The sequence below is a fragment of the Bicyclus anynana genome, chromosome 27 (assembly GCF_947172395.1).
Source record: "Bicyclus anynana chromosome 27, ilBicAnyn1.1, whole genome shotgun sequence".
NCBI classification, from domain to species: domain Eukaryota; kingdom Metazoa; phylum Arthropoda; class Insecta; order Lepidoptera; family Nymphalidae; genus Bicyclus; species Bicyclus anynana.
Genome location: NC_069109.1, coordinates 2,716,378 through 2,734,172, shown reverse-complemented (window position 1 = coordinate 2,734,172; position 17,795 = coordinate 2,716,378). Strand labels below are relative to the sequence as shown.

Here is a 17,795-nt window from a genome sequence, read left to right as displayed (position 1 = left end):
TCAGATTTGCGGCGCTGCCGCGGATCCCTATAAAACGCCCCATACAAAATGGCTCGGACTAATGACGTCATAGGCAATGTAATGATCGTTAGATTTGTATGCGCGTTCAAACAAAATTACTAATATCTTTGTTATTTGTGCGTTTATGCTTATAGTTCATTTATTAAAAAATTTCACATTTAATGTAAGGAATCTAAAACTGTATGATTTTTCATCTAATTACGATAAAATATTTTTAATAGATTTTGAAATTTATTATCTCATTTTTTTTGCAAATATCCAGACAATCTTTGCTTTTTATGTATAAATTAGTTAACATTGACCCTATTGACCCGAACGTATCATAAAAATCAATATATTCAAACCTGGTCATCATCCCCATTATTGTTTTACGCCGCCGTTGGACAACTTTTTGTCTATTTCTCTTCACTTTGACGCACGCTTGTAGTCTAAGATGTATGTACAGTTGCACGGGTGGAAACGGGATCTGTCACATGTTAATTATTTTACGCCGCCGTTTGACGACATTTTGTCTATTTCTCTACACTTTGACGCACGCTTGTAGTCTAAGATGTATGTACAGTGGCACGGGTGGAAACGGGATCTGTCACATGTTAATTATTTTACGTCGCCGTTGGACGACATTTTGTCTATTTCTCTCCACTTTGACGCACGCTTGTAGTCTAAGATGTATGTACAGTGGCACGGGCGGAAACGGGATCTGTCACATGTTAATTATTGTTTTACGCCGCCGTTGGACGACATTTTGTCTATTTCTCTTCACTTTGACGCACGCTTGTAGTGTAAGATGTAGGTACAGTGGCACGGGCGGAAACGGGATCTGTCACATGTTAATTATTTTACGCCGCCGTTGGACGACATTTTGTCTATTTCTCTACACTTTGACGCACGCTTGTAGTCTAAGATGTATGTACAGTGGCACGGGTGGAAACGGGATCTGTCACATGTTAATTATTTTACGTCGCCGTTGGACGACATTTTGTCTATTTCTCTCCACTTTGACGCACGCTTGTAGTCTAAGATGTATGTACAGTTGCACGGGTGCAAACGGGATCTGCCACATGTTAATTATTGTTTTACGCCGCTGTTGGGCGATATTTTGTCTATTTCTCTCCACTTTGACGCACGCTTGTAGTCTAAGAGCTCACTGGCAACTTTTAGTTGGCCGACCAAGTTGCCGAGTAGAATAACAGGTATAATAACTTTAAATGCATGTAAAACAAATATTTCATGACAATGACGTTTATTGAGCTTAATAACTATATAATCAAGACTAGTAGATGCCGCGCGGTTTCGCCCGCGTGGTTCCCGTTTCCGTAGGAATACAGGGATAATATATAGCATATAGCCTTCCTCGATAAATGGAAGAAGAAGAAGAAGAAGAAATATACTTTATTGTACATTAAAAACAAAAATAAACAATAACTTATAATAACACTTAGAAACTAATGTACAAATGGCGGTCTTATCGCTAAAGAGCGATCTCTTCCAGACAACCACTGTGGAAGAGAAAAAAAAAAAACGTAAGCACCGATTCGGGTATACGCACACAAAAATAAGAAAAGTTAAGTAATTTAAATACATAAATATTAAGCAATAATACATAATAATACATAATGGACTATATAAAAATGGACTATATAACACTGAAATAATTTTTCAAATCGAACCAGTAGTTCCTGAGATTAGCGCGTTCAATCAAACAAACCAAACTCTTCAGCTTTATAATATTAGTATAGATATATTCCGTCATATAGAGCAGTTAATTTTTATGTTTCGAAAATAAAAATATTCGCATAATTAATAAGTTTATGTAAATAGGATCAATATAAGACGACATATCTCACGTTTGACTTTCTTGTTTATTGACCCTACGTTGCCCTTAGGGCGTGTTTTGATTGGTATGAAGGTCTTCTTGCTGGTCTCTACCAAATAGTACAACTTGACTTTTCATATATATACAGGATGCTCGGGTGTATTTCCCATAACTCTGGGGTTATATTCTTTACCGCAAATCAATTAAAAATGTTTAAGGAACAAGTCAATAATATTTTCTTTTGTTAATAGATCTTAAAATGTGCCTAGGCATGATGACATTAAGAGTATGCTAATAGTAAAGCAATTTTGTAAAAGTAACAGGGTATCTGCGATCATTACTTTCGGAGCTACAGGGATTTAAAGGGTCAGATTTACGGCACTATTGCGGTTCCCTGAAAAACGCCTCATACAAAATGGTACGAATTAATGACGTCGTAGGCACATAATCTTTAGATTTGTATGGACGTTCAAACAAAATTACTAATATGTTTGTTATTTGTGCGTTTATGTTTCATTTATTAAGAAATGTCACATTTAATGTAAGGAAGCTAAAACTGTATGAATTTTCATCTAATTACGATTAATTAATTTTAATAGATTTTGAAATTTTATAATCTTATTTATTTTTCAAATATCCAGCCAATCTCATTTTTTTTGCAAATATCCAGACAATCTTTGCTTTTTATGTATAAATTAGTTAACATTGACCTTATATACCCGAATGTATCATACAAATCAATATATTCAAACCTAGTCATCATCCCCATTGAGTTAGTGTAAACTTGCCCTAATAATATCTGAAAAGGGTCACCATTATTTGTGTTTGTGTGTGTCTGTGTGTGTTTGTCATCATAAAATTTGTTTGTCGTGCGCGTAATCTCGCAGGTAGTTGTGAAAAATATCGTTTTTCGTATCTGTAACTGGCGTTTGATTGAAATCCTTTTACAATTGACGACTTTTTGTTTAATTTCAATGAAATATTGATCGATTTCTTACCTACTTATGTGTTACGGATAACACAGCTTTAAGATGTGCTGACTTGTTAGAGTCCTTATTAACAATACTCGGCTCACTGTTGAGCACGAGTCAAAGTAACATCGTGTCCGCGATCATTACTTTCGGAGCTACAGGGATTTAAAAGGTCAGATTTGCGACGTTGCCGCGGATCCCTGAAAAACGCCCTATACAAAATGGTACGAATTAATGACGTCGTAGGCACATAATCTTTAGATTTGTATGGGCGTTCAAACAAAATTACTAATATCTTTGTTATTTGTGCGTTTATACATTAAATGTGACATTTTTCAATAAATCAACTATTAACAGTTGATTTATTGAAAAATGTCACATTTAATGTAAGAAAGCTAAAACTGTATTATTTTTATCTAATTACGATAAAAGATTTTTATTAGATTTTGAAATTTTATAATTTTATTTATTTTGCAAATATCCAGTCAATCTTTGCTTTTTATGTATAAATTAGTTGTTAACATTGACCTTATTTATCCGAATTTATTATAAAAATCAATATATTCCAACCTAGTCATCATCCCCATTGAAAACCACCTCCATTTTTGAAGTCGGTCAAAATTGTCGTGTCGTATGGTTTTGACGACAAAATGGCGTATTACGAGCCTATCTCAAACACCGTTAATGAAATCATACGTTCAAATCCACAGGCAGAAGTAAAACCTGCGTACAATTCGAGTGTTGACACAACAAATATTTACTGACCAAAGAAAGTCACGCGTGTTCAAACTTCCATGTACACTGTACAATGTTGTCTTTTTTTTTCGTATAATTTTCCGTAATAGTGTTAATTTTAGACCTACGTTTAAGGGACCACCTAGTAAAATAAATTTCTATTTATATTTCTGTATAACAAATCTGTAGAGAGGTCAATTCTGTACATGAAATATATTTCCAAAATAACTATCAGGGGGTGATTAGTGATCGATACTGATGCTAAAAATGCAATCATTAATATTTTCGTCTGTATGTTCGTTATAGAAACAAAATCTACCCGACGGATTTTAACGAAACTTGGTACAATTATTCTTCATACTCCTGGGCAGGTTATAGTATACTTTTCATCACGCTACGATCAATAGGAGCAGAGCTGTGAAGGGAAATGTTGAGAAAACGGGAGAAGTTACTCCATTTGTACAGCGATACTACTGTAAGGGCTGGATTAAAGAGGTCTAAGGGCGGACGAAGTCGCGGGCGTCCGCTAGTATTAGATATACTGCCTTCGATTCCGGAGGTTGTAGGTTTGAATCCGGTCCGGGGCGTGCACCGCTAACTTTTCAGTTATGTGTATTTTAAAAAAATAATATCACGTGTCTTAAACGGCGAAGGAAAATCATCGTGAGGAAACCTGCATACCAGAGAATTCTCTGCGTGTGTGAAGTCTGCCAATCCGCATTGGGCCAGCGTGGTGGTAATGAAATTTTATATAATAGATCATATATGTTTTTGAATTCGTTATATTCTCATTAAGAGTGTGCAATATGTAATTTGGTGGTTACAAATGGTTCTGGATCTCAGATTCTGGAAAAGTTAGGAGCCTGATATTTGGGTAAATGATATTTCAAAGTGTTAGCTTCGTTATGACTATACAAAATACACAATTTGTAAAACTTTTCTCGATAGTTTATTATTTTGAAAAATACATGTTTTGCTCACATTTTGCTTTCAATCTCAGGAATAGCAAACTTATTTTCTTAAATTTTTGTTTTGTATAGAAAATTAGGTATATATCCTGACCATGGCCATTTTGTTTTTCGTTATGTTGTTTAATTTACTTGCAATTAGGTAAAAATTGTTTTGGCGCTCAAATTTGCGTCGCGCGTCAATCACTCCGTGCTTTTCACTCACGTGAAAGTCATAATTCGGCGTCTCGTTTGCGCTTCGAATTTTATCCATATCGTACCGACGCGCATCGCGCTCTTAAATGTATGTTATAGTAAGGATTCCATGCAACCGATCCGTATTTAAGAACGCTTCTCGCCAATGCATTGAATAAAGCTATTTTTGTATCCAAATTTCTAAAATTCTTACAAATTTGTTATCACCATCTCAGCACCCGTGTTATCTTGTTCCAGTCGCTCATGCGCTCCATGTCGGTGGAGCAGCGCTGGCAGGACCTGGCTTCGCTGCTGACCATCCCGCACCCGCCGGACCAGTACCAGCACTACCACCAGCATCCGCACGCGCATCCGCATCCGCACGCGCATCCGCACCCGCACAACATCAGGTGAGTGGCATATACATATAAAATACCTATGAAACTGCCGCATAAAGGTCAAGACTGATCTATCGCCAATTACACGTAGCTACGTATCACCTCGCCGTCCACTCGGCCCTAACGTCATTTCGTATATTCCGAGAGCTGATGGATACTTTCAAGTAGATATTTGAGTCACTTATTTATTTTAGTTTAAATGTTCAATTGTAAAGTATAAAAAATACAGATTGCCTGAAGGATATTTTATGTCAATTTTGCACGAAAAAACATCGTAGATTTCTGCTCTCTAGTTAAGCTAGCATAGAAAAGGTATAGGACAAGCTTTCAACTTATCTGAAATACACTAAAAAACCTACTAGCTCTCGGACATCGGAAGTGACGTAGGCGCGTTGTGACCGCACGCGGCAAGTGGTGTGTAAGCGAGGCGTAATAATGAGTTTTGACCATAATGCTGAAACTACACTATATGCTATTGCCAACAGTGGCATAGCGTGGGCTATCGCTGCCCGGGGCTCACGCTAGGGGCCTTATTAACTGATTTTTACTGCGCTTGCACAAAATCACTAAGGCGACTAGCAGCGTGACGGTGTCCACGCTGCCTAACAAACAACTGAACTCAAGTCGTCAAATACCCTCTTATTTATACCAACACTGATAGCTCCCCTCTACAATAACATAAATAATGAATGTTAACACTACCTGTAATCTAAACTTGTAACATTTAATCCGGCACTGGATTTCTTTGTAACTTTACAATAATAACAGTTGTTTGTTGTCAACAGCCACGGCGCTGCAGCAGGCTACGCTCCCAACTACCACGCAGCGATACCGCCGGCGCCGGAGAAACCGCACGAGCCTTATGGTGAGGATATAAATAATAATTCATTTATTTTAAGTCAATATGCAGGGTTATTGTGATAACATCATTCTAATAAAATTAATCAAGACAACGATTTACTCTGCGTGAATCGAATCAGAAATCAGGAGATCCGAAGAAGAACGAAAGTCACCGACATAGCTCAACGAGTTGCGAAGCTGAAGTGGCAATGGGCGGGGCACATAGTTCGAAGAGTCAAAGGACGTTGACAACTAACGTTGACTACAAAGCGCAGTGTTGGTCGACCCCACACCAGGTGGACTGACGACATCAAGCAAGTTGCAGGTATTTGCTGAATGCTCAAATCGTCAGATTTTCGAAACACACATCTTTTAGATCAGAACCTACCTTAGTCTTATCTGATGGTTGAGTATTACTAAAGTAATTTTTTTTTGGTTGTCCTAAACGTTCTCAATAATATTAAGGGCTCATTCTTGGTGAAGGTACTGAACAACGTGCAAGGTATACTCCCTTATGTTCATCTGCCGCGCTCGAGTAACTGCAAAAAACCCCTCTCCGGCTCTCCTACTATTAATAAATATTTTGTTCGTGTGCCCAAGAAGCTAATTTTGTAACTTTGTTGCAGGCGCATCTGCTCCGCTGGAGGGGGCCTACAAGGTGGAGGCAGCTCATCATCCTCAACACCATGATGGGCTCTATTATCAGGTAATGGGGATGATGACTAGGTTTGAATATATTGATTTTTATGAGACACTAACTGGTCTATATCCTTCCTTGGTAAATGGGCTATCTAACACTGAAAGAGTTTTTCAAATCGGAGCAGTAGTTCCTGAGATTAGCGCGTTCAAATAAACAAACTTCAGCTTTATGATATTAGTATAGATTCGGGTAAATAAGGTCAATATTAACTAATTAATATATAAAAATTAAAGATTGATTTGATGTTTGTAAAATAAATAACATTATTAAAGGAGAATGGCGAGATTGCATGTATTTTGGGACTAGCAGATAGAAGTAGCGTACATAATGGAAACCCATTAATTGTTGTTTATCGTGATTAAACTAAGAAAAAAGCTAATTGTAAGCAGCCTTAAAAAGCAGGGAAAAAAGATATAATTAAATTAGTAGGTACCTTATTGATACGCAAACTAGCTGACGCCGTGCGGTTTAACTCGCGTAGTTCCCGTTCCCATATGAATACGGGAATACTATATAGCCTATAGACTTCCTCGATAAATGGGCTATCTAATACTGAAATAATTTTTCAAATCGGACCAGTAGTTCCTGAGATTAGCGCGTTCAATCAAATAAACTCTTCAGCTTTTTTAATATTAGTATAGATGTGAAAAATATCCTGACATACAACTGTGTGATTGCTTCATAAATACGACAAGGCGTTTTTGCAAACGACTTATTTTGTTAATAAAATGCACCTTTTTCTTTTGATTCCCGTTCTGTAAAATGTCAATATTTTTTTTACAACCATCTTATAAAATAATAGTTTTAATCAATATAAATGTAAAAGTGTAAGACACTTCAGAGTGTTCCGACTCCCGCTTTCGCCAACCTTTCAAAATCTATTAAAATTCTTTTATCGTAATTAGATGAAAATTCATACATTTTTAGCTTCCTTACATTAAACATGACATTTTACAATATGTGAACTATAAACATAGCCACCTTGCCCGGATAAGGCGTGGGGGATCTTTCTCCCCCGATCATTTTCTTCCAGCTCCTCTAAGGGCTGGGCCTTACGGCCTAACTGTTGTTCCTGTGGCCTAAGGGTTGTCGAAAAAAAAATGGGAATTAAGACTTTGTGTCTTTACAGAATACCACCGCCGAGATGGCGCCGCCGAACCAAGATGGCTTCCTGCAGTCCATCCTCAACGACGAGGACCTGCAGCTCATGGACATGGCGATGAACGAAGGTGAGTCTTACATTCATGGTGATAACAAAAGAAAGAAAATAAATGTATTCGAATATAAAAGTTACAGACATTACCCTACCCTAATGCCAGCATGTCTGTCTGTAACCCTTAAAAAGAAAGGGTGTACAGCTCTGTAGAGAGGTCAATCCTGTACATGAAATATATTTCCAAAATAACTATCAGGGGGTGATTAGTAGATAATGCAAAAAATGCCATACTCCTCTGCTCAAAAAAATTGTCATATTACGACTCCACAGCGGGGCTAAACAAGCATTTCAGCCACTAGGGGCTAAAAAATTGTTTTTTAATTTCTGTCTGTTACGAGTACTAGCCAAGTACTAGCCTACTTTATAACGAAGGAGGTTTTATTCGTAAATAGAATCATCGTAGGTAAGGCCCTTCTTCTTCTTCTTTTGGTTTGAGCCACAGGTAAGGTCCTGATTGATGAGCCACAGGTAAGGTCCTGAGGATAAAAATAAAACATGAAATTGGAATAAAATGCAGCGTTCTTGTCTGTGGAATGCGGTATTTTTTTATTTGATTTTTATTGAGTTGCGAATTTAAAGAGCGAGATTTGAAGACAAAGTTTACCGTGTAATACCTTTGCCTTTTCTTTATGGGAATAAATTATGTTAGTAAAGAAAAATAAAATAAAAAACAATTTGCTGTGAATAATCCATACTTGATTTTTTAATTTTTTAAGAAATTCATTGTGAATTCGTGACCGTAATTTACATATTTCGCAACATTAATTGTTATGTCTTCATCTATTGAGAATGGTGACCCTAATTTAAAGATGGAACAAAACGAACCTACAAATTAAATACCTACGAAAAATTTTAAAGGTGGAGAAAAGAACAACGAGTTGATTCACTTACTACTAATAACTCCTATGTTTACCTCACATACTTATTATTCATCTTCACAGCAGTCGGAAATTAAGTTACCGGGTAAAAATAACTCTCATAACATAAATTTTTCTAAGTTCGTACATTTAACTTTTAATTAAAATAAAACATTAAATTATTTTATTTTCTCGCAATCGTAGTGAAAAGCAGAGTGTAACACGCGGGGCTAAACCCATAATAAACTCTCGGTTTCTATTTAGTGGCCCTCGCCTTACGTCTCGGTCCCTAATAATACCTCGTATATAATGGGTCGTTTTAGCCCCTTGTATAAAAATAAAAATCTACTATTTCATCATGCATTTTTGTTTCTTTTGTGAGAAATCTTTACCGTTCATTTGGACCCCCCAACTAATTAAGACACAGGACCCCTCCAAGGCACGCTACCATGCCATGTATAAATAAATTCTACATATATCAATGGTAACATGACATGCGCAATACATCTGTGTTCATACAAGGCTTTGCTGTTATCATCAAATTGTAATCTGTCAATGCTGTACCATAGATAAGAGCACATTTTTCGGTAGATATGTTCTATTTGCACGTACCTACGGGTTTTACACTTCACTGCTTTATATCGTTTCAGTAATTTTCCATTGTATTGTTGTGTTCCTTGTAGAATAATATCAATGGAGCTCATTAATAAACCTACATCTACTATCTATACAAGACGTACCGCCAAGCGATTTAGCGTTCCGGTACGATGTCGTGTAGACACCGAAAATGTGGATTTCATCCTTCTAACAAGTTAGCCCGCTTCCATCTTAGATTGTATCATCACTTACCATCAGGTGAGATTGTAGTCAAGGGCAAAGGGCAACATATGTAAAATTTTGTACATTGACAATATTTTGATAATTTTTATTGGAGGGCATGTAATCGATACTGATGCTAAAAATATTTTTTTTTCGTATGTCTGTCTGTCTGTCCTTGTTTTTGTTGACCAGGTATCACGCTCAAACTACTAAATGAATTGAAATGAAACGAATCACTAAATGAATTTAAATAAAATGAAACTACTAAATGAATTTATAGGATACTTTTTGTCTTGCAAATAAAATTAGAAGGGGGTGAAATAGGGGTTGAAAGTTTGTATGGAATTAATGTAAATATTAAAAAATAATTAAATTCGAGATTTTTCAAAATTCTCTTATAAAAGGTTGAAGTTTTTTTTATATTTAATCGCCCTTTTTTGAATGACATTTTTTTTAAATGATTATTGGACTAATAGGTATCTATTTGAATGCGAAAGGTCACGAAATCACAAAATCTCGGAAACCTTTTGACGTACAAAGATGAAATTTGGTAGGGAGGTAGTCTATAGTTACAAGGTGTCCGCTAAGAACGGATTTTGCAATGGGACTGGATTAAAGAGGTTTAAGGGTGGACGAAGTCGCGGGTTTTATATAAAACATGCGAAAATATAAATAGAAAGGGGGTGGAATAAGAGTTTAAAGCTTACATCGATTTACACGCGGAAGAAAAAGAACTTTATGCAATAAAACTCAGACTGTAGGGAGTCTATAATTACAAGGTATTTTGCGATAGGGCCGGATTAATAAGGGTGGGCGAAGTCGCGGGCGTCCGCTAGTTTTATAATAAACATGCGGAAATATAAATAGAAATGGGGTGGAATAGGAGTTTACATCGATTTTCACTTCGAAGAAAAAGAACTTTTTATATAAAACTCAGAATTATGAAAATGAATGAAATAAAAGAGCTGCATGCGATTCCGCCAAAGTATAAAACTTTGTTTTTGTTTGTAAGACAATAAGGTTTTATATTTACTATAATCCATTCCATAGACAAAATTGAAAGAAAAAAAACTCACGAGTGTAATAAATGATTCTTTTTTTTTTTCATAAACGGACACGTTTTTATCTACGTATTATCGTTCGATTTGACCTATATGATGTCACTCGAAAGTTGATTAGTCATTCTTTTAGTTTTAGTACGCAAGCCTGCAGTCCAAAGTATGGACGCTTCGGTTCGATTATTAAAAAAATAAAACTTTATTTTTTTTAAATCACCTCTACTTTCGGAATCGAGTCTTTTTGTGTTGTGAAAGTTATAATTATTATTATTACTACGTGTTTGTGCAGTGATTTGTTGTTTTATACCTATGTGACAATGAAATGATAACGATAACAATTTTATTTGTATAATGCTCTGAGATAAAGTGTGACCCAGGACATTTAATAAGTTACATTCGCCGTTGAAAGTGTATCTGTCAGACGTTGTTTGAAAAAGGAATTTTATTTTGGGTTATTTATAGCAGCAGTGATAACGTAGTGGTTTTTTTTTAATTTGCGTTACTTGGATATTTATTTTAACAAATGGTGCACAATGAGTAGACTGTTTAGTCAAGATGGGAAATATCTCGTATATTTATAGATTATTTGTCAAGAAGTGACTGTGTTTCGTTTGAGACAATTTCACTGTGAATTGAAGACATTTACAATATTTTAGTATTTTTTTTAAATTGAGCAGTGTTGCGCTGCGCGTTCGAACTAGAGACTAAAAATTGAATTTGGAACATTTTTGTTGCATTTTTTTTAATTCAGCAGTGTTGTGCTGTGCATTCGTACTATAGACTCAAAATTGAATTTGGAACGTTCTTTTCTAAATTTAACAATAAATTGTTTTTTTTTTTAAATTAAGAAGTGTTGTGCCGTGCATTCGAACTATAGACTCATAATTGAATTTGGAACATTTGTTATAAATTTAGCAATAATCTGGATTTACTATTGCATGTTAATTAAAAGCCTACATATGACATACTTTCTGAGAAAAGGTTCAAGGAAGAGTGGAAAGGTGCACCGGAAGAATTGCCCTAAATGTAAATGCGCCTTATGCAGAGCATTGCGTAGACCAAAGACAACTTGCGAGTCTTGGATCAAAGTCCATGTGTTCGTATTGAAACGATACAACTTTTGTCTATGGTCATTTAAGTATAGGAAGACCGGCTGTATATGATTGTTGGCGAATTGACGTCGCTAAATAGAAATTGGAATCTATTTATATCACGTTAATTCCTAGATAAAGAACACGCAAGGCGCATTTGTGATAGCATTAATTGCGGGGATAAACGGGCTGTTTACATTGTCTGTGGAAGGTCGCAGAATATTCCGTACCATAGACAAACAGACACTGACAGTTATTTGAATTTCGAATCGAAAAACGAATTGCCACTAGCCAAGAGGCGATGAACTTGAGATTGTCAGACTTTTATCGCATAGATACGATAGCATTTTCGGAAATACTTTTACGATAAAAACGGATGGATTTTGAAAATCGTCGTTCGCAATAGATAAATATATCTGAATATATTTACAAAGAGATAAAATAAGGCTATCTATTGATTGTAAACGAAAAAAAGATAAAAGATTGCAAAGATATCGATCGATTTAAAATGAATTTGCTCATGGTCCCGTACCCGTATATGACGCCATTCTATCCTATTACGCCATATTTGAATCCCATTTATCATCCGGACGCTGTAGAATATTTGAACTCTTATTACAATTTTTATGACGGTAAGTTGAAAAAGTATCAGATAATAGTATAGAAACTGTCCAAAGTCATATGGTAAATAGATAATAATCCATAATCGAGGGTAAATTCCATATTTTCGATTAGTCGGGAACTGTCTTTTGTCGTGGATAGACGCATAGATGATACATTATATGATAGACGTTTCACAAAAGTTGCTTTTTGTGGAAAAATCATCAATTTTCATCCATAACATAACCAAAAACTCTCAAATTGAGTAATATAAAGACTTGTTATTAAACATTTAAGATTTTAAATTAAATTTACTTACATTGATAAAACTTTGATTTATTGTAAGAATCACCTTTTAATGGAGAAATACTGATATATTTGGATTGGATTCGTCGTACCTTTTCATGTAGGTACATTCTATTTAAAAAAAAACTGCATCGAAACCGGTCCATCTGCTTGGGAACTGTGGTGACACATAGAAATAGGTACACATGATATATTTACAAAAAAAAGCTACAGAAAAAATCATGAAGTCATGTTTTCTATGAAACATTTAGGTATCAATGTAATGTATTGATTTATTGTTATATTTATCATAATCGGATTAACGATTTTCGTATAACGAGATAACGGCAACGCGGATAACGGAATTACGAGTACATAGCGGCTGTTGGCAACGAAAATATTATACCTCCGTTACACATAGCGAGTATCGAGGCGTGACAGTAACAAGTTACTCACCCGAGACAGTGTTGTGACTCAGACCCTGATCCAGCAATTTGGGCGCTCCAGGCAACGATAAATTTTGTCGCCATTTCCGTACATCAAAAATACTTCTTTTTAAAGAAAATAAGATAGAAAATAAGTTTATTCACTTTTTAGTGTCACAAACAGTACATCCTATCTTAGATATTACATGACTGTCTGTGACACCAAACAGAAAAGGTTTACAGCTCAGCATTAGCCGATCATCGCAGGAAAGCAATGCGCAGCGCTGATTTTCAGCTGATTTTAGGGTCCCGAACGTATATACGAGTAGGTTTTTATATGTAAAAACGGAACTTTTGTAAGATCTCTGGAATGTCTGTCTGTCACAATCAATTCACAGTGTTGTAATGTGAATTGACGAAACGGCCGATGCCAATAAAAAAAAATTAAAAATCCCGATTCCTTAACCTGCTCACATTTCTACGCCTCGCGTATTTTGTATAGAGATTAAAAAATAACGTTTTTTTTAATATGGTGAATCACGGAGGCAGAGATCAGATCCACTGGGCTATCACGGCTCTCTATTTACCTCAAGTATTTAGCGTGTCACAGTCGTCGTGTTGGTTTTTTTTAACTTCACCTATCTAAGAACACTCGGGTCATTAAGACGAATATAAAGATATCTTAATTACGTAAATCCGTTCAGCGGTTTGGAAGATATGAGGTAATAAAGAACATTCCATACATAATTACATACAAGACACGTGCGAAAATCTTTGATGCAGTCGGGTAATAAAAATCCTAAACTTACAGTACTGGAAATGGAAATAAGAACTTTTCTATTAAGAACTATACCACACAACTCTACTAGAAAGGTCGTCAAACGTCTAAATAAATACTCACTCGACTGTTCACTGATTTGGCCGAGTGGCATGTCTACTGGCCACTCCACTCACTAGGTGTAATCGAGGCTTTATAGATAGATAAACGCTTCGCTTCAAGAAATCAACCCACACTTGTTGAGTGATAATAACAGCGATATCTACGCATACATCATTCTATTGATAAAGACTTTAAGTGTTGGACGATAATGATCAGAACACATTTTTATGTGTTTAAAAAAAAACATCATAGGGGGCATAAATGTCATACGGATTTTAGGATTTTCGACCCCCTTTTAGGGTTCCATAGTCAACAAGCTCTAGATGCTTTTACTACTAGAAAGCTGTAGTTTAGCATGAGTATGTATGAACGTAACGTACCTTGTGATTCCAAAACGTGACGTACCTTAGGACCCCAACGCCTATGGACGTTGGGGTACCAAGGTGCTGGAATGACGACCCCGCACTAGAAAACACAGTGTTGGTCGACCCCCCACCAGGTGGACTGACGACATCACGACGCAGGGATTCGCTGGATGCAGGTGGCTCAGGATCGTGATGTTTGGAAGGCTAACAAAGTCTTAAAATAAAACAAAAAAAAATATGTTGTAGAGTAGACATCTCTACATTACATTTATTTATTGAGATATTTGTTCATCCATTAATTTTAACCCCATATCTTTGTAAACCCCGACCCAAAAAGAGGGGTGTTGTAAGTTTGACGTGTCTGTCTGTCTGTGGCACCATAGCTCCTGAACGGATGAAACGATTTCAATTTAGATTGTTTTGTATGAAAGGTGACTTACGTGCGAGTGTTCTTAGACATGTTTGATGAAAATCGGTTGAGCCGTTTCAAAGTTGTAGGGGTGAAAGTGGGGAAGAACAACCGAATGTCTGCAAATATACTCGAGTGGGGTCTCAAATGAAAGCGCACTGAAAGAGAATATTGATGACTTGATCGAGAGTGTGATTAATAATTTTACATGACCTTCGGAGGTTATTAAAAATTTTCAATTTTATGTTATTTAAATATGACCAATATTCCCATTCCCCTCCAACTAGTCGACAAAGACTGTGCTAGGAGTGGGACTGGTAGGGATCGAACCACCACCCCTCGGTTATAAGTCCAACCGCTCTTACCGTTGAGTTATTGAGGCTCTAATGTGACTGTTATTTGGCTAAAAATTGTGGAAACTGTTGTTAATTTCACGTAGACGAAATCGCGAGTATCAGTTAGAATTAGGGTTGCCAATCGTACTATAATATATAGTACTAGCTTACGTCGCGCGGTTTTCCCGCGTGGTTCCCGTTCCCGTAGGAAAACGGTGATAATATATAGCCTTTAAAATTAACGATTTAAAAAATGAGCTTTTGTTTTTCAATCACTTGTAACTAGGTATGTAAGAAAATCTTGGAATCTTAATTTGACCCACTTCCCGGTCTTCGATTAGGATGAAATTTTGCACACGCTCTGAGTTCTGATGACAATATATGACTAGCTAAGAAACGTCATTACAAATACAATATGGCGGCCTCCCCAAGATGGCGGACGGGCTGTTTAAAATCCACCTCTATGAAACAAATGAAAGGGTTTCCTGCCTGGAATACGAAAAAAAAATTGTCACGTGACTTAAATCCAATATGGCGGACAGGCTATTTGAAATGCACCCCCATGTCATGGGTTTTTTTAGTTCTTTAACTATTCATGTTATTTATAGCTAAATCTGATATTTTTCTTAAGAAATGTTGGCAACCCTAGTTAGATCATATTTAATAAACAGTAATACTGATAAAACACAATGTCACACATTTATTTGAGTGCATTTTATTGTACCAAAGTTAAGATAACCCGACTAAAGTAAACACCTATCGTTCATACAGCCGTTAAGTATAGATAACGTGTGCTTTTTAATTTGTCACCGTGACTCGCAAGTAATTATGACGTAGGTAATTTAATTAGAGACGAAAAAAATTTTTTTTTTATTAATTTAGTAGTCTGATTTAGATGAGAGATGTGTTATTTTTTAACTTTAAAATAATTTATTTAAGTGATTTTGTGTTTGAATTTAAATTATTTTTATATACATACATATCCCCATTAGTTAAATTGTTGTACACTAGCCAACGCTCGCGACTTTGTCCGCGATGAAATCAATGTAAGCCTTCCTTCCCTTTACTGGCAACTTTTAGTTGGCCGACTAAGTTGCCGAGTATATAACAGGTATAGCGATATATGACAGCCCGCACATCTACAGAAACTAAATCGCCGCAACTAATAAATTGGACGCCGATAGTATCAGAGTAGGGATTCACTTTCGATTAGGGTAGTGGCACCAAAAGATGAACGTTTAAGCGTTTCGGTCGACTTTCAATGCATGTAAAACAAATACTTCATAACAATGACGTTTATTGAGCTTGCTAAATAACTCCATATATAATCAAGATATGACCAAATGAAATGGAAAAGTCCTAGTTCCCGATAAGTTAAAAAGTAATTTGATTGCCAAATGTGGGGATTTACCACAGTAATTGAACACTGAGCCCTAATTATGGACGTTTTGTACTAACTTTCATGAATATAACTTGGCAGGAACTTTCCTACAAGCTTTCAACACCTATTTCAACCACTTCGGTACGAATAAAGTAATAGCTTTGCGAGGATATCTACTAGGTGTAATAGTAGATTGTTATACAAGGGGCTAAAAAGACCCATTATATACGAGGTATTTTTAGGGCCCGAGACGTAAGGCGAAGGCACTAAAAATTGTGTATTATTCACACCAATTGTTTTTTAATTTCTCGCTTTTTAATTTTATTTTTCTTTTACATGAGAAAAAGGCAAAGGTATTACACCGTACAGGATGTCCCATGTTTTCAAATCTCGCTCTATCCGCAACTCAATAAAAACTAAATAAAAAAATGAACGCATTCCACAGACAAGAACGCTGCATTTCATTCTAATTTAAAGGTTTTTTATTTATTTTTCAAAACAATCAACAATCGAACCTGTGATTCTATTTTCGATTAAAACCTCCTCCGTTTTACAGTGGGCTAGTACTCGTAACAGACAAGAATTAAACCAAAATTACTTTAGCCCCTAGAGGCTGAAATGCTTGTTTAGCCCCGCTATGGAGTGGTAATATGACAGTGTTTTTGAGCAAGAGTAGTGTAAAGTTAATTTTGCTTAGCAGATTTGGTGCGTCTATCTGGTTTCTCAGTAATTTGTATAAGAATGTGAGATTTAATAAGTCCCTTCTTTTAATAAATTAAATGTACCCCCACTGTGTTTGTTGCAGGCATGTACACGATGCGCATGCTGGACGGCGCGTCGTCGGCGCACGTCGCGGCACACACGCACACGCATATGCCCATGACCACTGGTGAGTGTGTGCTCGTTTGTTAGCGCCATCTCTTGGCGAGTGTTGGCAACGGTTTGGAATGGACCAAACAGTTTGGAATAGACCAGTCAGACATCGGCCCCAAAAGGAGCTGGAAGAACATGACCGGGGGAAAGAGATCCATACTCCCACCCGAATTTTTATCTGGAAGGAGATGACATGCCTCTCTTTAATAGTCAGATCAATCATGACACCGCCTCAGCGCTGATGACGACCATTAGGCCACAAGGCCCGAAAGTAGCTAGAAATAAATGACCGGGAATCCTCGAGACCTCGGGACCTCGAGATCCGTACCTCCATCCGGATTTATATCAGGGAGCAGCTGGTGACCTGCCTGCATGTTATCAACGCATAATTATATACCGCCACAGCTCAGGACAGCGAATAGTGTGCCTAGTGGGAGTTTTCAATATTTTCATACTCTTACTATCACGTTGACGTAAAAGCAAATTAATATTTGAATTGAAACAGTTGTGCAGTAGTGCCACTAGATGGCGTTGTTTCGATTCCTTAGAAATTCGCGTTTACGTTACGTGACAGTAAC

General features: G+C 36.4%; 1 protein-coding gene across 8 annotated transcripts in view; it reads left to right on the top strand.

The window, feature by feature from the left end:
- LOC112048118 (segmentation protein cap'n'collar) overlaps nucleotides 1–17,795 on the top strand; it is a 163,617-nt gene that overhangs the window by 130,781 nt on the left and 15,041 nt on the right. For all 8 annotated transcript variants that reach the window (XM_052890174.1, XM_052890169.1, XM_052890167.1 and 5 more), the window contains exons 8-12: nucleotides 4,944–5,095; nucleotides 5,869–5,948; nucleotides 6,550–6,629; nucleotides 7,753–7,852; nucleotides 17,150–17,233. In XM_052890174.1, coding sequence (XP_052746134.1) covers nucleotides 4,944–5,095; nucleotides 5,869–5,948; nucleotides 6,550–6,629; nucleotides 7,753–7,852; nucleotides 17,150–17,233 — 496 coding nt within the window. The remainder of the gene's footprint in view (nucleotides 1–4,943; nucleotides 5,096–5,868; nucleotides 5,949–6,549; nucleotides 6,630–7,752; nucleotides 7,853–17,149; nucleotides 17,234–17,795) is intronic.